The sequence below is a fragment of the Aphelocoma coerulescens genome, chromosome 3, assembly GCF_041296385.1.
Source record: "Aphelocoma coerulescens isolate FSJ_1873_10779 chromosome 3, UR_Acoe_1.0, whole genome shotgun sequence".
NCBI lineage: Eukaryota > Metazoa > Chordata > Aves > Passeriformes > Corvidae > Aphelocoma > Aphelocoma coerulescens.
The window spans coordinates 85,276,690-85,304,617 of NC_091016.1; the positions used below are offsets into that span (position 1 = coordinate 85,276,690).

The 27,928-nt window shown below is 36.7% G+C and overlaps 1 protein-coding gene across 3 annotated transcripts; it reads right to left on the reverse strand.

The window, feature by feature from the left end:
* Positions 1-101: 101 nt before the first annotated feature.
* On the reverse strand, positions 102-23,039 carry UFL1 (UFM1 specific ligase 1). Of its 3 annotated transcripts, XM_069011121.1 has the most exons (20): positions 22,944-23,039; positions 22,111-22,256; positions 21,206-21,234; positions 20,377-20,474; positions 19,440-19,554; positions 19,067-19,197; positions 18,371-18,429; positions 14,917-15,063; positions 13,644-13,819; positions 13,124-13,303; positions 12,649-12,769; positions 10,324-10,446; positions 8,486-8,606; positions 7,476-7,639; positions 6,241-6,371; positions 6,020-6,100; positions 5,172-5,257; positions 4,568-4,748; positions 1,499-3,866; positions 102-186 (listed from the first exon to the last, which is right to left on the reverse strand). In XM_069011121.1, the coding sequence occupies exons 1-19, from the start codon at positions 23,018-23,020 to the stop codon at positions 3,654-3,656; spliced, it is 2,379 nt and encodes a 792-aa protein (XP_068867222.1). In that variant the 5' UTR covers positions 23,021-23,039; the 3' UTR covers positions 102-186; positions 1,499-3,653. The 3 variants fall into 3 exon arrangements, with proteins under 3 accessions (XP_068867222.1, XP_068867223.1, XP_068867224.1); XM_069011122.1 differs by lacking the exons at positions 102-186; positions 22,944-23,039 and adding an exon at positions 21,928-21,946 and having other exon boundaries at positions 1,855-3,866; positions 22,111-22,158; XM_069011123.1 differs by lacking the exons at positions 102-186; positions 20,377-20,474; positions 21,206-21,234; positions 22,111-22,256; positions 22,944-23,039 and having other exon boundaries at positions 1,862-3,866; positions 19,361-19,446.
* Positions 23,040-27,928: the final 4,889 nt, after the last annotated feature.

Below are 27,928 nucleotides of genomic sequence, written 5' to 3' on the forward strand. Positions count from 1 at the left end.
TCAGCAGTAGACAGGGATAATTCTGCATCAGCAGAAGACAGGCCCAGAGAAGCATATAAAACAGAATCAGGGTTTTTCCCAACAAGTACAAATTAAGTACAAATGAGGAGGTCAACAAAAGTTCTGTTGTTTCTTCAATCAGTTTGATGATGTATCTTGCAGCTCTCGCATTTCTTCCAGAACTTCCTGAAACATAAAGCAGGAAGCTTTATTTTAGCTGTCCCCCGATATGACCTGTCTTGACCTACCTTCCTCTTCATGTTGAGGGTTTGGGAAATTCATCAAACAAATGGTGGTTCTCTTTAAACTACTCAAGTTACTCTTTCCAATTTAGAATATTCATTTTTTAAAAAACAAAACCTCAAAGAGATGGCATTCCTTAGCAATTCCTAAAGAAAGTACTTGTTTTCCTGACAAAATACATTTGGCATTTACTGAATCTGTTCTGTTATTTGGGCTAGGAGAGAGTATCTATAATAAAGTACAATTGTTGTTCAAAAAGTTTGGGCAGCATGGATTTGGAGGCTCAGAAAGCACTCAAAGGAGAAATACTACATGCCTTGTTCTTATATTCCTCTCTAAGCGTCCACTTTTGGCCTCTGCTGGAGACACAATACTGGGCTACACTGACCTTCAGTCTGACCCACTACAGTCACTCTTCTGTCAACTCTAAGGGTACTAAACTTCCTCTTAAACAAGAAACCCCAATCTACCCAGATTTGTAGAATTTTCCATTTTCTTGGCCTACTGTTACTTACTAGGAAAAACATTCAAGGAACAACCCCTGCTTGAGTAGCCTTACTCGTGAGCCTACAGAGAGAACAGAACTACTATAGTTTTATCTGAACAAGCTCTTGGATTCGTGCAGACAACAAAACCCAGTGATATTATTTAGAAACCTGTGCCAAATTTTTCTAAGCAGCTGTGAAACAAGAGTTCAAAGTTCTAACAGAGCAATAATTTGCTTATTTCCAGCAGATCTGCAAATAACCAACTACAAAAGTCATCTTTTGCCACTTAAAATGAAGGGAAGGCAAGGCTGTTGCTGAGACAGGTATTACTCTACCTATGGCTAATGCACCCATTCCCATCTGAGAGCAGCAGCAAACAAGGTTATGAAAAGAACATTTGTCAGTGCTCGTGTATAGATACATACATGCATCTATACATGTCAGTTTATGAGTTGAAATAAAATGGTGGTGTTTAGACACCATAAGTGAAGGCCATGAGGGTAACAATGAACACTTGAAACCAGAGTAAAAGTGTTCATTTGTATACTTTGTAGTGCCTTTCATTTCCCTAGATATTCCAAAGGGCATTTTTGATTTGTGAACTGCACCTCTGATTTGTAAGACAAGATTATGCTTCCTCCCACATACATTCCTCCTAGGGAGAGGAAAAAACCTGTCAATTAGCAAAATTCCTTTTCTTTCTCTTTTGAAAGATACACTTCTGTATCATAAACTAAAGACTGAATTTCCAAATCAACAAAAAATACCTGGGAGAGTTTTTCCAACCACTTCTCCTTGAATTCTGTTAGTAGCCAGAAGGTATCTCTGAACTGCAGTGCTTCCACTGTATCTACTTCAAGGAATCTATTTTTTTAATCCTTCTTATAAAATAGGCTGTAATATAGCAAGCTGAACACATGATAAATTCTGTAGTAAGTTCATAATTATAACACCATAAAACTGTATCAAACAAAAATACAGGGACACTCAGAATGGTGTGTTAAGTCTAACAGTGTGTATTACCAATTGCTGTTTGAAAGCTGCAAGTTGCAAGATGATCAAACACTGGTGAAGTCAACAGAATGCTCTTTAAATACTTCATCATTTAATGTTATTAAAATAATTTCTTATTTGCATAAAGAATTTCATATGGCATATTATTTACAAAATAGCTCAGTATCATATAAAATTGTTTACATTCATTATAGGAACTTATTAATTATCCTGGCTAAATAACACAAAATCAACCCTATTCCCTGTATACGAACTATTTCTTCAACAAAGTTCAACAACCTGAATATTTTCCATCTTTTATTCCTCACTGTCTTTTACTGTCAGCTGTTATAACCTCCAGCCAAGGAAAGAGAAACAACTACCTTTGCTTCTGCCTTGCAACTCCGAATTGTTTTGCCTTATGGCTGATAAAAGATCAGCATTGGCATTATTGCCTTTTAAATGTGTGTAAAATTCTATTGTTTACATCATCAAAATTACCTTAACATTTGTTACTCCGTTACTGGGGTTCCATACCTGGCCTCTTCAACTTTCACTTGTTGCAATTTCAGGCTTGGCTATGTTTATGATTAAGCTCACAGGATACGTGAATTGTTGCAAAACAGAAATATTTGAATGGAGCAGAATTTGCATAGAATTTGCTATCTTTCAGTATCAATTTTGGCAAGAATGGGTGAATGACATTTTTCGTGAAAAGAACACTATTTCATTACTCAACCTTGATGTTATGCAAACCCCTGAAATTACACACATGAAATCAATGGGTACTACTGAAGTAATAGAACTTATATATTTCCAGTTTGAAAATTATCTTCTCTTAAAAATAAGTAAGTAGTATATTTGCCATACAAGAATTATGCCATTAATAGTGGCCAAATTCCATTTTTCACATTTTTGCACTTTTCTGAAGACATATAGTACTGCTCATGTAAAAATAACGCTGGCAAAAAACTTGAGGGAAGCAACATTTCTGTCTATGAAGTTTATGTAGAGAGATCATGAACTAAATTCTTTTCAAGAAACTCAGGATAAAGAACACTGTAAGTTCTCTCAAGAGCTGACAGTGTAAACAAATGCTTCTATCCTCTATGGGAACTGGACTAAGCACTCAAGAAGTCCGCTGAATGAACACCTGGCATGTACAATATGGCAAGTGTAACAGTATTTATCTGCTCCCAAAATGCCAATGCAAAAGTGTCACCTCCTCTGTCTGAACTACAAGTTTTAAACTGACAGATATTTCAGACATTAGCAGAATCCATCAGTAGTATGAGTGTGCTGATGTTCATGAACTTTCAGTACATTTTGAAACTCACATTAGTAGTGGGTCACTTCCCTTAAAGGTTATCAACATCCACTTGTACTCAAAATGGTTTTACTACTGCAGTCTAGTGAACAGAAACTGAAAACATCCACTAATGATACCAGAGTAAGATGGCCTTTGCTGGTATGTTATTAGGCATCAGAGTATGTTTAAAAATCAGTATTTGAAATTAAGATAGACAGGCTTATAGACACCTATACGCAATCCCTACCTCACTACAAATCCAAATCAGGGAAGTAAAACTATCAGCCTGTGTGTGTGTGGAATAAAATACACTGTTATTTGAAGAGTAATTTCTTGAGGCCTCATATGAAGATGCCAATTAAAAACCACTGGTTTCATAACCAAAGTGTCCACAACTATGTTCTGCCACATCTACATTAATGTGTGTTAAAAGTACACTGTAGTAGTAACAAAACTCCATTTGCCACCATCACCCAGCAACTGTGTTCCCTGGCTGTGATTTGCAAATTACTACAAGCCAAATTTTAAAGTTTGTCAAGGATTTTCTGTTGTCCCTTTTTTTCAGCATAAAAGAAAATAAAATCTGACTATCATGGAGTTGGATGTGCTGAATAATAGTTTTATTCCTCTGTTCCAGAAAATTTCCTGGGTCTGAGAACAAGATCTTTGATAGAGGTAGTGATTTCCTGGAGCTCTTTTCGAATGCTTTCTGCTCCTTCCTCCTCTTCCATGTTATCTTTTGTGTCACTGTCTCCGTGTTCAGTTTTCTTAGTCTGGCTCATCAGCTGTTTCACCACTAATCCGTGGTATTTGACTAACAGCAAATGCTGATCCTGAGAGCAAAAAATGGGAACAAAACCAGGGGATGTCAATGTTACAGAGAAGGTAGACAGACCTATAATTAAAGATTTAATTTTTTAAAAAGCATTCTCCCATTCTTGGATAAAGAGAGTTAGTGATACAGAAATATATTTCCAACAAAGTATTTGACAACCTAAATTCTGAGAGATAGTTGAAGCAGCAGAAAACTGAATGTGCACCCATGCTGAAAAACAGGACAATTAACCACTGAAGCATAAAAACAATGCAGTTAGTAAACTGCACTAGTTCTGGCAGTATAAAATACAGAATTTCAGTGTATTTGCTCTTGAAGAGGTACATCTTTCTTTAAAGCTGCATTAGAAAAGTTTAAAAAGCAACCATGCTCTAGCTCAGAGGAAAGAGACTGTAAAAACGTTCAGTTGTAAGAATTGTAACATCCCCCAAGACAGGGCTGTCTCCATTGATAAAGGCAAAGGACTAGTAACAGATTCATTTTTAATTTTATAAAAGAAATTTTGGTGACAGATCCCTGAAATGATAGATTTGACATACAATACAGAACAGAGGAATTGTATATTCTGTACATAAAGTAATATTTAGATATGAAACCCAACAGTGTCAGGTTTATGCAACAGAAATAGTTTAAGGCAAAACTTTCATGTTCTGTCATAATAAAAAGGTAATTTCCCCTTAAAAAGCTAGAAAAGGATACCTCTGGGATCTTGCCACTTAGGAAATTAATGATCTGTGGTACTGATCTTCCTGGTGCATGAAGCATACAGTGAGTTGAAAACTGAAATAACAATACTGATGTCAGGTGCAGAACCAGAGCTGGATCTTCTGTGACTTTGAGCTGTTCCATCAGAGCTTGTCTATGCTGGAACAGGACTTGCCTAAGCAACAAGAAGATATTAAACAAAAATATCATTCTATGATATAGTAGTTGACCACAGATGCTAAAAACTTATCTAACATCAATTAATTTTAATTTTCTCCTCTAACAGACCATTTATTTATATGAAATTCAAGAATATTAATTAAAAAGTGCTATCACTGGCATAACTCAGATTTTGAAAGACCCCTAGAGAATTTATACACTATACTGCAGAAAGTAGTGAGTCAAGAAAATTAGCTAAATGTGAATTCTCCTCTCTTCCTTCTCCCATGGATTCAGGACTGCTTGACTTTCTATTTTTCAGTAAGGAGTTCGGAAGGAAGGACTGCCTCTTACTTACAGTCAGTGTGACTGCTCCCATACTAACCATTCAGATTTAGCAATAAATCTACATTTCATAGAATAAATAAAATTAAAGTACCTTTCCTTCTTTTTGTCTCCTTTTTTCACCATAATACCACAAATATCCACTGCAGAATCAAGGCACGAAAGAAATTCCTCTATACTCTATTAAAAACAATATAAATATTTAACCTCTGTTAGCAGATTATAAAAAGTTTAACTACTGTTCACAATTAATCACACAAAAGATGACTGTGAATACACTTGAAATAAACTGTAGAAAAAAGAGAAAGTAACATGTATTTAGTAGAAATTACCTTTGTTCATCTTACAACAGTTCATATACTTAAATACTAACTCAAACTGTAATTCATTTGTCTTGGAAATGAAATTAAAAAATGAATACATGTTCTAGAATTATTTACAGATACATTTTTTATCAAGAAACACCTCACTATTGCTTTTTTCGTGAAAGAATTAATAAATAACTCTCCTTGTGTCTCCACTGCCATAATCTGAACGTTTAGTTTTTTTCAAAATATCCGTAATTTTACTAGTTAAGAAATACAATCAAGAGAACAATCAAGAACTTTGGAAAAAAAAATACAAGAAACATCAACCACTTTACACTGGAGGTTCTCCTTCAGTTTGCACTCTTCTCACCTGCCCATGAAAGGCACACTGGATTCCATCAGGCAGCAAAGAGCCAGAGGTGACTATCAGTATCAAAATGCAAGATCAGCTTTTCATCTCTGAAAATTCACAGATATGAAAACACACTCTCTCTCACTGCCTTACACAAATTCAAAAGATTCTTTTACCTTCATTCTTCATGGCAGCAGCAGTTAATGTACTACACTATGTGTGCCAGCTATTTATTAGAATTGTATCAGCAGAACAGAAAATCTGAACTTGGATTCACTTTACCTTGCCATTCAGAGAGGTATGCAGTTTAGTTAAAGGACCTTTGGTATCTTCTGGCAGTTTACCTAAAATCTTGATTCTGCCCTGTATGGGACAAGAATAGAAATAATCTGTAATATTAATTATCTTTTCAGATTAGTCATATTTCAACTGAAGCAATTACTTACTGCACAAACATTACTGATCTACTTGAGACTGTTAGAAAGGAACTGTTATATCTGTACCTCACTTGTGATTGTAGAGTAATTTTCTGTTGTCATCATTGACTCAGATGCCAGGAAGTTGAAAACCAGATTTGTAATGTCTGTACACAGGGTCTTCAACAAATGTTTGGCAAGGTTAGTCTGAGTATCATCTGTTAAAAGAAGTAAGTGATTAAAGCAACTTATTACAGTTACCTGATTCCTATGATATTATCATCGCACTTTCTAAACTGGAGACTCCATTAACCATGAGTAGGATGAGAAAGTTATCTGGATACATGAAGCTAACATCCCTTGTTTGCTGTAACATTCTTGTGGAACATTCTTCAGTGAAAAATGTGAGCTTTCCATTCTGTAAGAACACTTTAATGCGTTGCTAGTATTTCAAGGGTGTATCTGTATAAGTAAACTAACTAGCCCTTGCACAGTCAATCCTCCTGAACCACTGCTATTGATCAAGTCAAAAGTATGCAAAGGAAAATTCTGCAGGACAAGCAGTTAAACAGAAGAACAGGCATGTGACTTTAAGACTGAAATACTGGAATTTAAAAAAAAAAGAGGCTACAGAATACATGTCCAAGAACAAAGGCTAATGGGAAATAATTCCATATATTCCAAAATATAGGAGTATCAGGTTGTTTTGCTAGCGTTTCCTTCTGCTAGAAGTTTTACACAGGGAAAATTCTAAAAGAAAGCTGAATACAGGAGAATCTTGGAAATGTCTACAGTATTTTCCTAATGCTAACTTTTCTGTCATGCCTTGCAAAGTAACCCCCGCAAAACTAATCTACAACTTTCTCACAGACTCTCCTCAAGCAGCAGCTATGTTCAGCATCAAACCTATGAGGTTTAAACAGCAGCTTCTTAGAAACAAGTGATATTCAATTCTTTCATTAGTGGCACAGCTGACAGAATAAAGTGATCTTACTAATTTTTTCTTTTTTTTTTTTCACCTAGACAGTGAAAAATTGGAAGGAGTGCAAATAGTTGGGAAAGAAAGACAAGAATAGAGTTACCTTGACATAAGATATAACAGAATATGGATATGAAATAAAGCAAATGTATTTCAATAACTGTGCAAAGTAATGGACTTCAGCATAAGGGCAGTGTTAGGCATAGTAAACCCATCACAAGTTTTTTCTTTTTAGATTTTCCTTTTTAAACTCTTGCTCCTGTCTAATCTTTAATGTAGATTCTGGAATAAATTTAACACCCTTGAAGGAGCATATTTATTTTTCAAAGTATATATTCTGTACCTGTGAAATACTTTGCTCCCTTTTCAAATAACCGAATGTTGTTGTACAAATTTGAGAATTCCTCCTGCAAGTCCTTCATAGCCTGTCTTCTGTTAGCTCCAGAGGAAGATGTTGAAGACGTAAAAACAGAACGCACAACTTCCTGGTAAGTTTTTGTCAAAGGTCTTAGAACAGGAAAGAAGAAAGGAGAAAACATTGAGCAAAGTGGAAACTGAACAAGGTTTATCCAAATATATCAACAATAGAGAAAACTACCTCATTACGTAGTAAATGACTGGGACATGAATGTTATAGAATGGCAAGATAAACAAAAAGCAAATAATGGGAATCAGAAAAAAAAAAACCCACAAGGAAATTAAAATTTGCTTAATGGCAGATGTACTAATGTTATAGTACGTGTATAACATCCTCAGTGGGAACAAGGTGAAAGATAAAAGGATTTCCAGAAGCAATACTATTCACAAACTTTCAGGGGTCTCTGGACAAATTTCTAAAGATGCAGTTAATTATTGCACTCCAAGTTTATTCGAGCTTGGCTATTGCAGTCTTATTATGTTCCTGTTGCTCTGAACATACATATTCACATCCTCTCTGGTATGGAACATCTTTTAAAAGAAGTTACTCATCTTTGCATAGCTCAGTTTGCTGACATAACTTACTACCCAGTTCTCATGGGTACCAGCAGAGACACAGACACCAGGAAACATGAACATACACCAAAGGCTGTCCAGAAGATGAGACTGGTGAAACCCCAGCATGAATCAGTGTAAGGGAGTGAAAATACACCCATGAAGCTGAAAATAAGGACCATGGTAAACAGAAGCACACTACTCTGTCAGCACAGCTTTCTAATATGTAAGACAGGTGTAACATGGAGCTGTACAGAAAAAGAATATTGTGGTTCACTCTATCAACAAGCACTTCTTTCTAATCAAGAAAACAGACTGAAGCATAGGTTCAACTGAAGTGATTCACAGATTTTCTAAGTCCAGCGAAATTACTGAAATTACCTTCTTAGATGTTCAGCAATTTCTGTAATAAGCTCTTCAGGGCAATCCTGCATGCGGGTCTTTAAGACATCCTCAATTTCCTCTTGTGACATGAAAGGGAACTCCGGCTTCTTATTCCTACCTGTAGCGGCCATGAACAACACTCACTGAGAAAACATTCCATTAAGTACTGCTGCAATTACTCTGTGGCATGAACACTAGAAAACGTCAAAGTCCAAACACCACAGAAGGAATACATTATCAACAGTGAAAAAAAAGGGATGATTATACATGACAGTTGAATTTTACACATATGAAAAACTGACAACATTTCTCTTTTGATCACTTAGTAGTTTCTGTAATAGACAACTTAAGTAGTGTATGAGGATATGCATTTTTGGTGAGAGTTTTCTTCAGACTGCTTGGCCCAGTAGTTCAGAAAACATAATGTCACTAAGACCAAATAGATTTTAAAACTGAATATAGAGTGTTCCTACTTGAAGGATTTCACAAGGTTGGTGTTTTTGTTTTTTTAAACTCCATTTAGTAAGGCACACAATCATGTAACACAGCGTCCTAAACTTGAGGTTACAGTATAAAATCTGAAACATGATAAATTAAACCAGACAAGGTGTTCCAGTAATAAAATCAACTTATATGCATATGATTTAGTGCATCTGTATTTCGGTTTTGCGCAAAACATGAAGTTTTCCCCAGTGCTGTAGAATTTAGTTTTTACATATAAGAATGAGATCAGAATGATGACAGAGAAGCAGAAAAGGACATGTTCCAGATGCACCTTAAAACAGGTTTATTCTGCACATAAAGTAACTGAATGTACGGACACCAATGATGTTCCTCGTTGTGCCACAGTAGTAATGAACATACCGGGTTATTATAAACAAGTGAAAAGGGAGGTCAAATCAGGTTTTAAAAAGGATCTTGTTTACATTTGAATGGTTTCATCTGATTTTACCTTGAGATTGTGGTTATAGCTATTTATTATAATACAGCAATACAAGTGGCAATAAGGGTAAAATAAAAGCCTACATGAAAAAAAAGTGATTGAACACTGTTTTACGCAGTAACTGAGCAGTGCTGAAAAATAATTCCATTTATATGTGAATTACAGTACTCTGAGAGCAGTATCAAACAAAATTACTATACTGTACTTCACACTTCAAATATGTTTAAAAGTATTTTTCAGTCAGTATTGAAAGTCTGGACACTATGTATAAATGGAAGCACACATTTCTGGTTCTCCATTGAATGAAAGAACACAATGGCTTCATTCGCAACTGCTGTTTGCTCTGAATCTAACAACATTGGCTTTTGCTTCTTAGCAAGCCATTCATGCTCCTTCTTGTAATAGTGAAGGTAGAGAAACAGGGACCAATAAGAAGTGATATTAAAACTATCAGAACATTAGTTTTGACTGAATATTTTATCCCTATGAAGAAAAACTGTTTGATCAATATGATTTGTTAATTTAGACCATTCATTTATCATACACTATGCAGCAGGTGTTACAAAATCAAGCGTAACATTCACCCCAAAGTCTAAGGCATTTCCTACATAAAATAAAAGAATAAATATAAAATAGTATTATTTCCTTGACTTAAATTTCTTTTTTAAAGACTAAGCTTTACTTTTCAGTGAACATGTAATATCCATCTCATTTAAATAGCAACATCATATCCATTGACACAATTTTAACTAAACAGTATTCCTATCTTGTTTGACATTTTACCTGACCTTACCTAAACAGTAGGGGAAGAACAGATGTGTAGAAAAAAAGCAATTAGTAAAACCATGTTGAATAGATATGAATAGATAGTGCCTAAAATAAAATGACAAACCTGCGGCAGTCCCTTGTGACTCTTCATCGCTGTCAGCATCCTTTCTGCCTTTCTTCTTGGTTTTCTTAATCTTTATTTCTCTGGCATTCCCACCGCCTCCTCCTCTCACGCTTCCACTGCCCTCTGGTGGGGAATTACTTGCTTAGTACACAGGAAAGCTGTAGCACTTAAAAAGTTTACAATACCATGGTAATTTATCTGTGTTACTTGTTAATGCTGGACTGAAAACCACAACCTGATTCTAAATACAACCTAGAAAACATATTCCAGAATCTTAGGGCTTTAAATTTCATTCTTAAGAAAAAAAAGGAACTGAGGCAAAGCTTTGTTTAAGCTAATGTCATTAATAAACATGGCCACTAATATCAAATGCACATGTAATTAAAAAAAAAAAAAGAAGACCAGTGTCTTTCTTCAGCTAAAAACAAATGAGGTATCAGAGTTCATAATGTAATGGGGGATTTTCTGTTGGCTGAAAATAACATCTTAGTAAGCATTTAGCATTTTTATTCAATGATGCTAGATAACTGAGCTTGTCAAAAATATTTTAGACAATGTAACTTTGTTAATTTTCAGAGAAAGAATCCTACACTATAAGCATTTATCCAAAATATTCTTGGAAGCACACACTCAATTAACTAGAGCATGCAATCTTTTTTGACTTTTCCTAGATGACTAGAGAGCAACGGGATGTTCCAGTTCTGACACACATAACAAATTACTTTGTTCAGAAGTCCTGCAATCAATGCATTCAACTGCAGACAGAATCTCAATTTGCTATACAGTCCCTCTCCACAAGGCAAGCTGTTCTGGTCATTGTTCCCTTTTCCATAGCCTCTTCTGTTATTTTTTCACTTGGAAGAAATTTAAACACCACGGTGCCTTACATACACTGTGCCTTGAGAAAGTAGGCATTTTTCCATTTAAATATGGTCCAAGATTTCAAGTAAATACATTATGTAACTACTATTGTTTAAGAAAAGGAAATACAAAGACAAGATGCTACTACTTATAAAGCTAACTGCAAAATTGGGGCTTTTCACAAGCTTATTTGAAATGTGACTGCACTACAGTTACATAAACCTGTTATGTTGGGGTGTTTTTAGGTAATGTACATTTACAGTCCATAATAAAACATTTCAGGGTAGTGCTTGCTGATGGTGTTAGTATGTTACCTGTGGATAGGAATTTGTCTAGACACGTAGTACAGGCTCAGTAGAGTCTCACTCCTCAGAGGGCTGGAAACTGAAGTCATTCTGACAGTTCAATTAAAGTTCAAGTTTCTCTACCTCAGCTATGGCCTAGAAAAATCTGCCATCTCTTCTGGCAAGAATAAATTTAATTTCCATGTCAACTCAGGCCTACTCATGCTTTTTTTGTAAGAGTAGAATGTTCTATTTTGCAGATGAGTATATTGAATTAAGTCAGATGCATCCGTGCTCTGATTCTCTTACTTTCAGTAGCACAGTAACATGCTGCACGTGAGTACAACACAGATTTCTCAGCTGTGTTGTAGAAACACAAGAGCAACATAAAGTTTTTGGGACTCAAAATGCAGTCTTCAGACTGAATACTGTTTTAAAAGTCAGAAGGATTTCAAAGGGTTAAACCCCCAAATTTTTATTCTTCCTTCAATTGAAATCTATTCCAAACAGTCACCATACAAGTGGAGTAAGGTTTGAGATTAATTTAATCCAGGATATACCTCAAAGTAAACTGTTGTTTTGGGGTGACTTAATCTCCAAGTAACTGTTACATGTGCAAACAACAGAAAATTCTATGGCATGGTTTTCTCAGAAAAGATGTCAAGTATTCTTCAAAAAAAACCTCAAAAAATCATTCTCAATTTAGACAAAGTTATTTTGAACTCAACATCTCAAGACTAATAGTAAGAAATATATTAATTTTCCTGGATCCCTGAAAATTGGAGACTAAAAGTGTTATCTATACTGTGTAATAAAACATGGCACAGAGGTCCCTGAGGTCATACTGGTTTTATTCAGTCTTATGTGATCATACTGTATAAAATATGGACACAGGATTCCTTGCTTCTAAAAACAGTTACCTTGTGTTGAAGTAACTCAAGAGACATTTATGGTACTACCTCTGCATTTCTAAGTCTGAAATTAGTTCTCGTGGCCATAGCTGAGATGTATGCACACCCACAGTATAAAGGTAAGTGGTTGGATTATTTCTTAAGTATCTTAAGCAATGGACTGGAAGCATTTGATAGATTACAAAATATACTAACTTTATATTCAGTATGTCCAAGACAAAACAAGTTTGTTGTTTTTTTTTTGCTTAAGCTATATATTGATGTTTTACCTGTTGCTTTCTTTCTTCGTTCATCCTTTTTGTCTTTTTTATTAGCATATGAGTTCTCTAAACAAGAAGCCTGTTTTAAATCTTCTTCAGTGATTAAATTAACAGGGTTGTTTTTGATTTCCTAAAATGAAGAACATGCACTTCACAGCAAAAAGACACACATAGCAATGGAAGAAACATACAGAAACATTTTAAGCCATTTCATTTTCAAGCACACTAATCAATCAATGTGTTTTCCAAGTGCAACACATGAAGAGAAAAATTGTTAGTGTGACTGCGCTTCCTGAGTGCACCAGAATGTACATTAAATCACATCCATTAAATATAGAAACCTGTTGTTAATTTGTTTTGCTTTTTCTCCAGTTGAATTTCAGATGAGATGTACAGAAGTGGTAACAACGACTAGAAAGTCACATCAGCTTTACCCCAACACTCAACGTGCACTGCATCTCGACCAATAAAAAACCTACTGTACCTTTTCAGCTTTCTGTTGCATCAGATCAGAAAAGAGGTCAGCACAGGTGCTTAGAAATTTCTCACTGACTGCAATGGTGTCACTAAAGACTAAACCTGAAGAGCTTTTGTTTAAAGATCTCATCACTTGCTGAAGCAAAATCCCAACATCTTCCACTGACAATGAGCTGGGCAGAAGAGTCTAGGGTAAAGAAAATCAACATACAATAATCTTGTATGTGGATAAACAGAATACAGATGTGCCATTTGACACCTGATAACTATTTAGAAAACACTGCACTTTTCAAATTAAGGTAGTAATTTAAGAGTACACACTGTTTTAAATACTCTAGCATTGCAAATCAACATTGCTCTAGAAATATGTGTTACCTCTGGGCAAATGCATGGCAACTTCTTCAAACTGAAGCTCAACAGCTACAGACAAAACACATTACACATGTGTGTAGTTTCAATAAAGTATCATTTGACACAAAAATAAGAAAAAATAAATAAATCCAGCAACAACTGAAAGGATTGCTTACTGCTACATCTATCCAGTTTCCAGAGCTGATGGCTTCCTCCACAGAGGCTTCAACTTGATCCACAATTTCTTGACCAACACAAGCTGCTCGCAGAAATAAGAGTTGTGCGGACTTGTATCTTTTTTTAATGTAGCCTGCTGGGTCAGGGATGCCAAGTCTATACAATGCATCAAATTCTATAAAATAGTTAGATGTCTGTTAAAATTTAGTTCCTTCATATACAGACAAGATCTTATGTGATGACTTTATGTTGAAAGCAGGAAATGAAGAGTTACACATAGTTTTTATACAAGTAAATGCAGCCTTAAATTAATGCTGACCTAAAACTTAGCTCAGTACAAGCTACATCTAAATGTTGTTAATAGAAGTATGAAAATTAAATCATGGACATGACTTTGGTCTGAATTTAGAAAACCGTTTTTTTTCAGATTCTTATACCATTAAGTTTATATTTGCAGTCATACCTTTCCAAAGTATTCTACTATAGCATGAACAATATTTGCAATACATGCAGTGTCCAAGTGTTTTGTTTTCAACTATTTAGCCGTTCTAGTGTGGAAAACATTCAACGACTGACACATACTCCATCAGTCAAGCAGTATTACAGGAACACTTAATACTATCACCTAAGTCATGGCAAACCTTTCCAATCTGCAAGAGTAACTGCTACTTAGGGACTGACCCCTTGGGACCATAAGGGTACGTTCCTTTCTTTATTCAGATCCACATTTTCCCACAGCTCGTGGTGTTTTAAAACACCATGATCCAGCATCACTCAGCTTGAAGTTAGATAGACTTGTTTGGATTCAAATCAGGACACTAGTGCTACTCACTCCAGTTCTACAAACACTTATTTTGGAAAAAAATTCTTCCTGAGTACTGCACGTTTGGACTATTAGCAGCCAAAGTCTGGTTGTAACCAGGACACCTGGCCTGAAACTCCAGCCACGATGATCTGAAAAGTCTGCAATGAGCAGGGTAATAAATGTTTTCAGAGCAGTAATAAAAGTAGCATTTGTAACTCCGTTTTCGAGGAGTAGTAACTGTTTAGCAGTACGGCTCCCTCGGCTGAGATACATACAGCTCATTGCGATACAGTAACACACATCATTATGATCAAGATGGCCTTTTAGCAAAGAACTATCAGCCACTGTATTGATTTCCACTTATCCTTGTGAGGCTTTACTCTAAGCACTAACTATATTAAGATAAGACCAATTACCTAAACTAGTTTTAGAAAGCTATTTTATCTGTAAGAATATAGATTAATTACCTAAGTAACCATTCTGCTTGAAAAAGGAATCCACCCAGTTGTTCTGTGTCCTGGAATAGATGTCTGGAACAAACACAGCCTTATCCTGTCTCCCACCAACCACGGTGCCTTTCAGACGACCAGCGTTAACAAGTTCTTCTAGCAAAGCTACAAGAGGAAAATACATGAAGAGACATTTCCTGAGTCAGTATATCCACTAAGGAAAAGACAGTAATTATTTTCCCTGGTTTGTTTCTTCTTTCTTCCCACCAATTCATGCTTCTAGTGAAACAGTGCCGAGCTCTATCAATTATTTTTAACATTTACGAGAATTTCTTCAGGAAAGCTCTGGAAATCAAATAATGTTTCCAAAGAGAGAGCCAAAAGGGCAGGATCAAAATGTTTTTTATTGAACATACACCTGGCTAGTTTTAGCTTGTAATTTAAAAATGCAGACAAAGAATCTTTCTCTAGCCAGAAGAGTAGAATATATTAGCATTTTATTAAAAATTTTCTCTTTGAATTCACCTCTTGCATGTCAACCAAGATGGAAAAAAGAGAGATCTGAACACACTAAAATTACATGAAAAGTCATTATCTAAATTGCATAACACATTTGTCAATAATAACCTCTTGAGAATGTACAAATACTGCTGACAAAGAACATATTGGTAACTGGTAGTACCAAAGTACTAAGCACTTCTCAATGCTAAATAAGATTTTAAAAATCCATTAAAGTTGCACAGGAACATCTGATTTGCCTCCTTGTTCTGCTTCTGCCTTTTTGTCATACAAGAGATGTATTTAAAAAAATCAATGACATCAACTGCCAACTCTGCTGAATTCTAGAGCTTTGCCAGATGGCTATTTTTACACTCAGCTTATGTTCTTTTCTATTTCATTAAAAGACAGATTTTACTCTGGAACAAAACATTAAATGGTATCACATAGCAAGGCCTCTTCCTCATTAAATACGAGCAGCAGCCAACACTACAACATGATTAGTACAACACACAGAGGTTTAGCTCACTTATGCAGGAAAGTTTACCTGAAAACTCCGTTCCAGAAGAAACAGTGCATATTAAATCATGATAGTTTTTGTCAGATATGCCCATAGTGAAGATGAGCCTCTATAAGCTAGCAGCTATTGAACACAACTGCCACTAGCAAAGCTGACCAATACTTACACTGAAAAAATGCAGAAGAAAGAGAAACTGATTTAAACAAGATAGATCTTTATGAAATTTAAGACAAGAGCCAGAAATCATTTTCTGCCATGGTTCAGTTACACTGAATAAAATGGAGCTTATAAGACCAATTCTGGAAATAAAATTAGATTTTTATACTTCCTAATATTTTAGTTACCATAGAAAATAGAGTCAGTGTGCCAATTCCACTTAAGCAATTGTCATAAAATATAGATTGGTTCTCTGTTAAAATTTAAACTTGTTTTATTCAAAGTTTTTAGGAAAAAGAATTAGACTTCACTACAGCTCCACAAAATTGGCTGAAAATCTATTAATGGACCAAAGTCTTTAGGGAATGAAGATGTCAGAAGAAAAGAAGTAAAAAGAAAGTATCAATTAAATTCTGTATTTAGCAAGTGTCAGTTCTAAAACTCCAGGGCAAAGCAGGTACTCTCAGAGATTTCACAGACCCTGCTACAATTATATCTGGACAGTATTTTGTTTTAAAACAACAGGACCTCTGTAGAACTACCATAAAGTCACACTTATTTTTAAAGGTGACCAAGCAGTCTGTAGTGTCCTATTAGGTCTCTGTCAGTCTGGCAAAGATGGTAAGTGTCCCTCTATGTCTGTCCCACACCAGTAACATAATGCTTAGAAATGAAGAACATCTGTGATTTCATTATGCTTTGTAATGAGTGTTTTAAGCGAAAGAGTTTCTCATTTCTAAAACTACTTTTTATCATGACTTTATGCAAGCTTAAGATGAATAGCAGCACATCTATGTGACAAAACCAAAGAATAATGTTTATCCTGTCTAAACCCAAGTGTTGATTAAAAAATTAGCTCTTTGTAAATGATACAAATATTACACTGAACTTACATTTTTTTTCTGGAAGAGACAGAAAACTGACAAAGACCACTTTTAAACACATTGCTAATAGTGAAAAACACAAAAAGCAAAAACGTAACATCATTAAAAGGCATTTTTCAAGTTTCCAGCATTTGTGAAATTGAAATGGCATCTCAGCAAATGGACACAATAAAATCAAATGTAGTCTGGCAGTAAACAAAAAGATAAAAAGCTCTTTGAAACTTAAGAAACTGCAGAGGTAATGAGAGACAGTAAGAAAAACTAAAGAAAAAGATGAACAAACTCACTAAAGACCCCCATGAAAGTACTAGAAATACATATTGTGATGATCACTGGTGTTAGGAAAACAGCTGAACTTCAATTCACATTAATACGGTACATGATCAAAGCATGATGATGTACTTGAAGGACTTATCTGAAATAGACTGTCACCAAATACTGAAATTTGCTGGGTATTGAGACATTACTATAATGCAATTGAACAGACCTTCCCTTTAAGCTATGATTACCTGGATGGCATATTTAAAAAAAAAAAAAAAGTGGAAATTTTAAATTTATTACGTGGAAGCAGAGTGTTTATATGATTTTATTTAAGTACTAAGATTTTAATTTTTAGATTAAGCTTGTGGCAGAGAACCAGAGAGTAAGCAGAGAGATACTTCAGTGGAGCTAAAGTGAGCAATGCCCTGAAGAGACCAAAAAGACCCAATCAAACAAGAGAAGCATTAAGGCTCATGAGTAGAGATAGAAAACTATTAAAGGATTTTAAAGACCAGCAGCACTTGGTCAGCCAGCATAGAAGACTAATGATGCTTGAAGCAGCATTTTAGAGAGATAGGAGAGGGCACACAAAGCGACAAACAAGTAATGCTTAAAGATTTCAGCAGCTGAATAGGGAATCTTTATGCATTTCTATTTAGAAAGGGAACTGTGGAAAATAAAAACAAAGAGTTTAAGGATATGTTTTATCCCTCAGCATATGAAGTCATTTAACTAAGAGTATAACAAAAGCTTTGCCTCCATTATCACAGAAAAAAGTCAGTAAATAAAATCCTGAGCAGTTAATGCCATTTGGCTACATAAAATCTGTTCCCTTTTGTGTGCTTCACCGATAAAACTGCTAGTGGCTAAAGGCAAATAATGAAAGAGATGAATAAATAAGTACTGTACTTCTTGCATCATTCTGCCCCCAGAGGCATCTTGTCAACAAATGTTTTCATTGCTTTGGATAGAGAGAACACCCCTTCAGTTATGGACAGCACAAAGGGTTTAATACTTTCTACGCTAAAGAAAAATACATTGTTCTGTATTTCAGAATTAAGGCTATATATCGAAACCTTTCTCTGAAAGCATACTCTAGCAATGAAGAATCTATTTCCTAACAAACACACAAAATATTCTAAATGAAACTCACAGTAAAGTAAGTGCTCTTGAAATCCATACCGAGTGATCAAGCTACTTACAGGTGTAGGCCTTGGAAAAAAAGAAAAACAAAACAATATAAATTAATGACATGAAAGTGATGAGAATTCAGAAATAAGAGAGGTTACTCTAGATTAACAAAATTATGTAGTATCTTAGCCTCAAGGTGCTACACTGATGTGTAAAATAGCTTACAAAGTTTTAATTTTGAATTACTGTGAAGTTATAAGACAAAGCTATGATAATTAATTGTAAGAAAACTTCTGCTCGGCTAAGTTTTTCTACAAGGTGACACAGAAATTTATTGATTTAATAAGAAAAACTTATCTATAATCACATGTAGCGACCTCATCAATAAGTAACCGACTAGGGAGCAGTGGAACGACAAGAGGACAGATATTCTACAAGTGAAAGAACTACAGATTGTAATTTTCTTCAGCCAAAACACTAAAGTACTTTGCATACTGTATATTGTTATACTTCCCTCGTTCTCATTTCAAAAGGGGGTCCCCATTTCTAACAAGTAAGTCTAACATAGCTGAGTATTGGTCCCAGGAACTGAACTACAGTTAGGGGAATATATCCATAGGTTTTTATTTTCTTTTCTTTTTCCATCACAAGTGAATCTGGCCCATAAAGACCTACAGCAAAAATATTTTAATGTGCGGTTGCAGCCATTGCAATTTACCGAGTAATTGCAGTGAAGAGCCCACGAATGCGTGCTCGATGGCGGGACACAAAGGCTTCTGTAAAAATCACCCCACGGTTTTCCTGGTCTAGTTGTCCATGAATAATTCTGCCCAAACGCCTGGATAATGCCTGTAAATAGAGAATTGAGCTTTCCTAAGCATGCCCTCTTCCATAACACATATGGGTATCTAACAACAGAGAACTTGGCAGAAAACAGAAGTATGGTTTGCAGATGCACAATGAAAACTAAGATTTAATGTTAGCACTAATTTTGTACGAAACAGTGACTTACAGCCATGGATGCTGCAAAGATAAAGAAAGAAGGTGGTCACAACCAATTCTGCATTTGCCAGGTTGGTGGCTTTCATCACCTGTAACAGGAAGTCTCCTGGAAGGTCGTATGCCTTGCAGAGTTCCGATATTGTCACCTGCCCAGCTTCCTGTAGTTTATCATTTATTTCTTCTGCTAATTGATCCAGATAACTCCTTTCATAAAAACAAGAAAAAGACAAGACAGCACATTAAGTGTGACATTTGAAGTCAACCTCAAGATGACATACTGAATAACTGATCTATTTTAATATACCTCTTTCTGTTGCATCTTTGCAAAAATAAACTGAAAGTTATTTTAAATGAATAAAGGAGAACAGTGTAAGTGAAAATGGGTGTTGTTTTTTTAAAAAAAGCCTGTGAACCAGGTAGCTAGTGCTAAGATGGGCCATTTATCTACTTGTATGAAAATTTTAAGAAAGAGAAAACACCATGCCAATGAAAATTAGAAAATGGCTTGAGCAAGCAAGACAGGTCTTAAGAATTTCAAGAGAGCCAGGAACTTCATGTTCTTTGACAAGACCAGATCCTGAAGCTCGATCAGTCAAAAGGACAACCCCATAAGAGTATTACTCCAGTGGTTGTTAGTGTGCTGAAAGCCATGAGATAACTAGCTCAAACATCTTAGGCTTGTGAGGTAGAACAAGAGGTGAAAAGGTTTGTCAGTGGCTGAGGCAGACAGCAAAGCCAGAGAGCAAAGGAGATCTGGCTGCTGTACACAAAGACATTGGGTAAGAAATGAAGGCTCTTAATGTAGGACAGCGAACAGAAATGTTCAGTAAGGCCTTTACACCATGGATTCACTGGATTTTTGCTGAGATAGGCCTCACTTGCCTAAAGTAGCTCTGATCACCACCAAATCAGCCAAGAAAAAAGTATTTCACTTCAGAAGCAACAAAGGTTGGACACTACATTTAGTCTGCATTTTAAAAAATAAATACAGCATGAATTATACATATTGCTCCTGAAGGTACTCACTCATTTATAAGCTGTCCCAGAACAAGCTGAATACCCTTTTCAGATTTAACTATGTCATTAGCTCTGTTTTCAATGTGTAGAAGGTCCACATTTATTACCTAAAAAAAACACCTCTTATCAGAACTTTAAATTGAAAATCATTCTCAAACATTGACACATTACTTACACATTCCTATACCTTGAGGAAAGATGCTTTTACTTTTTTCTACTACTGCGTACACACACCCACTTATCTGTGTTTTGGAATAAAGCAGCAATGCTTTAGGGAAAAAAACTCCCTTTGCAACTGTGGCAAGGTTAAAAATCTATATAATAAAAAAAAATCAGAAAGTGATAAAAAAATACCAGAAAATAGAAAACAGCTTTTCATGAAGGTTTTCTGTTTCCAAGTAATTTTGCTCAAGCCTGAAGGGAAAATTAGCTGCAGAGGAATACTACTGGAGGACAAAGACTAGTGGAGACAAGAGAATAATGAAGGAAGAGGGAAGATCCAAAGAAGCATGCAAAGTTAATTATGCATGATCCTGCAGCTTTAAATTTAAATGGGTAACATATTTCTTTTCTGTCTGCCCTCCTTGGTTTACAAAGAAAGAGTTCATAAACAAAAACTGTATATATCAATGGTGATTTCAGAAGTCCTAGATTATCACTAAGCAGAGAATTTTCAACAAAGCAATAAACTGATGGATTAAGTAATCTGCAGTACCCTGACATGAGCTACCAGCTCTTCATAAAATTTGTTCTGTTTTAAAAAAATAACTTAGCTGGAGTATAACTAATGAACTGCATATTCACAATACAAATGGTGAAGAAAATAAAGAAAAGTTACCTGTTGTAAGTCGACAATGTTAACTCGACCTTCAAGAAGAGTTAAAATACACTTTTAGTACATGAAACATATTTGAACAGATTTAGAATATAGTACAGCTCATTGTGCACACAATATTTAATTACTTTTTCTGTAGACCAATTAAACTAGTCCATGAGTACCCAGAGATTGTTAAAACTTTCTACCTTTGCATGATGCTACTAACAAAAAACCCAGCAAATTTTAATTTAGTTCAAGCTGTCCCACTGGTATGATACACGATGGCATAACACCAACTGAGGAATACCTGTGGTAACAGAGAGAAAATGGCTAATCTGTATAAACATAATAAGAAGTTAATTTTTCTAAACTTATGATACTATGAAACTCATCCTTAAGTATAACTCAAAGTACAATACACTGCCTGCTCATTAAAGCCATCAACAAAAAGCTGTCTGAAGAGTACTTGCTTCCTTATTTATCTAAGTCACATCTTTCAATACAGGTGGCTCTTTACACAGGTAAAATAAAAGACCTGTCAACGATAATTTGCAAATATTATTATTACTAATGGTGTGAAAGGAAAATGACCTTGAAATTCCAAGACAAGGCCAAACATCTGGGCCAGGTACTTAACTATATTAAAATGCCAAATTTCTTTAATAAGGACTTTTATACAACTTTTATGTCAGAAATTCTGCATGTGTGAAAATAAACCAAGTAACATATCTTGATATGCTTACCTAAAAGCTTGACACAGATCTGAAGTGAAAATAAAACAGCAGTAGATGAATTATTGCGTAGATGAAGCAAACGGAAGCAAGCATTTTCTGAAAGATTAAGGGTACTGAAAACTTTCAAATTCTTTCTGTAGCCTTTAAAATTAACTTCCAAATACAAAGGAAGAAGGAAAATGCCACACTTACCACCACAAACATGAAGCTCATCGTGGATCTCCTTAGTAATCTGTGCTGGAGTGACATACTCCTTGCCATCAAGTGTGTGCACTACTTCCAGCTGCTTTTCTGCTATCAGCTTTGTGACAATTTCTATACAGTTCCGTTCTGACAATCTATCAACAGCAGAAGGAGTCAGCAGTTATTCTAAGGAAGTACGTGCTAAAATTACCTTTAAATTGATGTTTCAAACATGCTAAACACAGGAAGTACAATGAAGATTACTTGCGGTTCTTTGCGAACATACTTTTTCAGACAAAGAAACTAATGTCTGTATCCTGCTTATCACCCACCAAATCATCCATATGGCTTCACTGAGGCGGGTCATCTCTCCAAAACTTTTACTCTCCTCCTGAGCAGTTGTCAGCCCTGTCAGTCGTGAGAACGCACCTGCTGGTGAATTTAGGAACGCCTGTACTTACAGAATCCGTGTCTTTGATACTTCCGTGCGTTTTTATTTTACTTTTGCGCATTTCGGATTTATTTTTAACAACAGCAAGTTCTGGGCAACTACCTCAATTGGTCAAGCAGACATAAAGGGAGAAACCGAGCTCTGGTGCCGTGACGATTTGAGCAACTCGAACTTAGGTGTGACTACACACTCAGTCGGTTCCGTGGGCCTGTCCGCGCTCTGGGGTCCCAGATGGGCCCGCGGGTTCCCGGCACTGACACAGGGACCTGCGGAGGGGCCGTACCTGGCTGGGCCCCGCGGGGTGCCCGGACCGGAGGCGCGGGGAGAGGCCGGCGCGGGGAAGGGGAGCGGCAGGCAGCCTCGGTGGCGGGGCCGGCGCCGCCCTGCTCACCTGTGGGCCACCTCGGCGAACTGCGCCCGCTGGAAATCGGCCGCCAGCCGCCGGATCTCCTCCCAGGCCGCCGCCATCGCGCCGCGACACGTCAACCCCGGCAGGGCGGCGGCGGGCAGAGAGCGGGGCCGGCCTCCATCCGCAGCGCCGCCCCGCGGCACGGAGGCGCCCGTGCGCGGGCTCGGTCACTGAAAACAAACAAACGAAACAAAAGCGGACTACGGAAAAAGGAACAAAAAGCGGTTTCCGCACTCGGGCCTGGCTCCAGCAGCTGGATCCCGGCGGGGCGGGCACGGGAGCAGCTCTCCGGTGCTGTCAGCGGAGGCGCGGCTGGGCGGGGGCGGGTGCTCCGCGCCCCAGGATGCGGCAGCGCCGGCCCGGGAGCGGCTGCTCCGGGCGGGCCGGGGCTGTGGCAGCTGGGCCCGGGCTGTGAGCCTAGCTTTCGGCGTGAGCCGCGCTAAGAGCTGCCGCTACCGAAACCTGAAATGACATTTAGAATACGAGTAGGGTATGAGACCAATAGTGCTGCCATATAATGGGACCGCTATTACGCAGTGAGGGGCAAGCTGAATTTATTTAGTTGTCCAGTGGTGAGCTGCACGGATTTAAAGGCCTTTTTGGCTGAAGCTGACTCGTCTGTGGCAATGGCAGAGAGCAGTGCACACGGAGTGCTCCCGCCCCGGGGCGAGCAGAGGGAGCCTCAGCCACCAGTGCACCTTGCAGGCGGGACAGCAGCACGACCCTGCAGAGCTGCCCAACACCGCGGGGGCGGTCCGTGCTGCTGAGGCTCTGTCCTTGTCTTGCCAGACTTCTTGCTCCTTCCTGCACAGCCGGTGTTTTCACTGACCCTGACTGTCACTCCGTGATTCTGCCTTCCAAAAGTCCCAGGAAAATGTCTCTGGCACGATTGGTGTCGTGCTGGGTGCAGTTTAAATAGCGTGAACAAAAGTTGTAACAGCATTTATAGTTTTAGTTTTACTGGTCGTTCTCTTTGAGATGAGAAATTAGGGGCAGGATTTATTTTGCTTGGGCATCTGAGGTGTGCTGTTGAGGTCTGGTCTTGGAGCCTCTGTAGGGAGCGAGACAGGCTTCTCAAAGAGCAGCTCTTCCTAAAACATAGATGTAAACCAAGCTCTAAACTAATTACAGCAGGACTCTTCTGCAGCCAAAGAGGATAGCAAGGGAGATTCTTAGCCAGGTCCTTGATTTAGGCATATTTCTATGTAATGAATAGTGTAGTGGAATGGGGGGGGGGGAATGTGATAGTATTTTTGGGGGTAGTTTTAATGAAGATTATATAGAAATAGGCTACCAGAGGGAACATCTGGAAAAAGAACTGGGGTCTTAGAACTGGATTCCTCCTACCTAACCCGAAGTGGATTTGTAGTCCTTCAATTATGTGTGTACTCTACTAGGCTGTAGAGAATCCCTTTCAACTAAAATCTGAATCACCGGACTGGTCAAATGGGGCATTGTAGTTAAGATCTAAAAGTGATGTATAATGGCTTGGACCTTCACTTGTGTGTGTATGACTTGAATTCAAGTCTCAGTTTCCAGATTTTTGGAAATAGTAATCTGTAAATAGAGCTGAGTTGTTGGGTTTTGGCTTTTTTTTAAACTTAGACTTATGTTCTACCCGTGTGCAAAGAAGGAGCAGATGAATCATATTAATACACAACAGTTATAAACATTTGATATTTCCAAATTGCAGGTTCTGAGTCCACAATCAAAGACATTTTGTAAGAACTCATTTCTTTAGAGATGTATGCACAACAGATGCATTAATATTTTCTACACCTTATTGCTATTCTAGTAACAATTCAGATTATTTTTTCAGCAGAAATCAATTTTCTTTATACAGCTTATAAATTATGTTAAATCTGGTTTTAAAAATAGAGTAACTGATTTATTTTACTATACTTGCACAAACCTCTTGCTGTTAACTGACCTCTAATGTTAGCATCTATTTTATGCAAGAGGTGTGATGCTGAAAAATGAAGTTGATACCATTTGTTTTACTACAGTTCTTCTGAGTTCACTGATTCCAGAGCTATCACAGTAGCAGAAATGTTTTTGTTTCATTGTTGCAGGTGTATAAAATAAGTGCAAAGGTTTTTGTAGCTTTAATGATAGTAAACCTTTAAATAAACTTTTACATAATTATTATAATATGGATTGATGGCTATACTCCATTGACACAAAGCAAAGGAAATAATTTCTTATGGAAGCCATGCACAGTATTGCATTGATTCACTCTGGGAATATCAATTACCCTGTCTTAATTGGGGACAACGAAAGCAAATGATGAGGTTATTAATCCTGTCAAAATGAATCAATGCTGTCTGTATGACATAAAGTACATTGTGAAACTTTCTATTCTAGTATTCATGTAACAATATAATAGTAATAATATGGTTTTTTGACTACATAAAGTATTTTTAGGAGTATATAGAAAATTCATAGAAAGAATGAATAATGCAAAACAGAGAAGAACAAAGTTTCTAAGAGGTGTGTTTTATCACAGAACTTTTGGCTTGGTATAAAAAATGAATTGGGGGAATTCTGATATGCACAGTATATTTTCCTTTCCCTCAGAAAGAGCAGTTCCACACCTTGTTCATCTAGGAATGGAATCTTACCTGATATTTACAGAGTGGTTGCATTGTGTGCAGATTATATGTTTTTGATATAAGGAATTTATTAAGATAAAGACAGGAAATAGCAGTGTAACCACTTTTTGGATGAAAAATTAGAAATTATGCAGGTGGAAATGAATAAATAATTGTATAATAGGATGTCTGAAAACAGTTTGTAAACTGAATGAGATGGAGTATAAATTAGAAAATTTTAAAGGGTTCTTTCATTCTGCATATGTCATGATATTCTCTTCATAACTTGCTGGATATCTATTCCTACTAAACAGGTAAGCTTGTAAATTTGAATGCTTTAGCTGTCAGGTTTTGCTCATTAATGTGTTTACTTTGATTTTAGCAATCAAAAAGGTTACCTCTCATCTCATTTGTTTTTTATTGTGCTGGTATACAAAATATTAGTAACAGTTTTGATGTGGTGACTCATCGGGATTACTCTGATGAAGGAGCAGGTGCCTAATGACCCCTTCCTTTATCAGAGAGAGCTGGCAGGAGAAAGCACAAGCTTTTTTTAAATGGTAACTGGTTGTTGGATTTACATTAGAAGAAGGGTTTTCACCCTGGCTGTTTGTGCCATGGGTAGCTTTGGCTTTTTTCATTGTCACAGTCCCTTTTTAATGCACAGTTATAAATAGCATAATGTTTTGCTTTTCACTGTACTCTTTTCCTGTCATTTGCACTGTGGCTGTGCTAATGGTAGGGTACTTAGCTTAACCTCAGGCAGCCTTTTCTGCATAATTGCTTCAGTTAGGAAACAACACACTTTCAATTAATTAGTGTGATTACCTACCTAACAGTAGGTAGGAGAAATATGGTACTCATTTGGTCTTTCTTTGCAGTGAATATTCATGTCAATAATAAAGTCTTCCCTGAGAAAAATGAATCTTGACATGCAGGGTATTAAGCAGCACATGTATGTATGTGGAAAATCTCACAAGTACTAAATGCATCAGCAGCTGCCTCATTCATACACTTTGTTGTGTATGAATATGTACCACATACACAATGTGGTTCAGACACCTACTCATAAAATTATATTCACATAAGTACCCTTTTTTTTTACTATTTTAAGTAGCTCTTTATGTTAATATATGTATAGTGCTAACAAAGTTTTCTAAGCTTTGAAGTACTGAGTTCAGTTTATATCCTTGTTTGGAAAGGTAGTTTTCTCTGTTTGGATTAGAAGACTAAATGTACGGAAGTGTTCAAATGAGCAAATTCCCACATTGTGTTTGACAAAACTGCCTTTGATCTTTTCTGAGGAATGGTTAAACATAATATGCAAATTTTAGAGTAACCATTTGCTTGACCTGATCTGTGAACATAATTTGAGGGAAGAGATGTATTCCTGCGGTTTTCAGCCATATGCCCAGTTAAAAATTGAATGTTTGTAGAAAAAATTGAAAAGAACAAAAGCCACTGTAAATGCCCGTGTTTTGTCATTCAGCTGAATATTTTGATTAATGCTAACTAGAGGATCAATTTTTCAGTAATAGCATAGCATGTCATAGTGAGACATTGCAAACATTAAATATATCTTCCTCTAATATACTGAGCTATCATGGAACAGAGCACTGAAGTAGTATATAAAATTTTTATTCACGTTGTGTTAGAAGCCCTTGTGATATATTGCAAACAATACAAAATATATGTTGCTGCATAAATAAACAAGTATTTATACTACCAAAGGCAACAGAGAAACTTTTAAGGGGCTTGTCAACAGAAGGTCTCAAAATCCAATGGCAAACAAACACTTAAGTAGCACTTAAGACCAGAGAATGAAAATAAAAGCCCTTAAAGATAGAAGGGAAGTACAGATTTATTGTTAATATAATTTAAAAATGCAATGTGGACAAATATGCAAATAAGAAGAAAACCAGACATTTTTTATTCCCAGAGTGCTTTTTTCCCCAGTGGTATATTTTCAAATACCTTTATAAGCTGCTTTCTTTGTATGAGGATTATGTTGTAGCTGAGCTGATCTCATCCTAAACCATGGAACTGAGATTTTGCATATTCTTGACAGGCTCTGAAATATCAGCAGAGGTGCCAGCTCAGAGCACAGCGTAGGTTCAGGTACTAAAGGTGCTGGAAGTCCATTGCCGTAAAATGGGAGAGAACTTCATAAAAGCATAGCATTCAGTATTTCACACAGGAGGGGGAATTTTAGTGGAAAGGAAGGAACCAGGTTTCAAGCCTCCCTGTCTGTCATCTCGTGACCTCTGAAATTGCCCCTTTGAACCATGTGTTTTCCATCACTTTACAGGAGAGAAGGCTTTTGACTGCAGTTTCTCTGGCTCTCCCATCTTCCTTGGGCTGCTTTCAGCCCTGAAT

Bases quoted from the DNA above. Each gene is read 5' to 3' on its own strand.
- UFL1 (XM_069011121.1), bottom strand. From the start codon at position 23,020: ATGGCGGCGGCCTGGGAGGAGATCCGGCGGCTGGCGGCCGATTTCCAG. The intron at 21,235-22,110 runs GTAAGTGTGGCA...CTCTTCTTGAAG, and splicing joins TGAGCTTCATGTTTGTGGTG to GTCGAGTTAACATTGTCGAC. The intron at 5,258-6,019 runs GTAAAGTGAATC...TGTTTTTAATAG, and splicing joins ATACCTCTCTGAATGGCAAG to AGTATAGAGGAATTTCTTTC.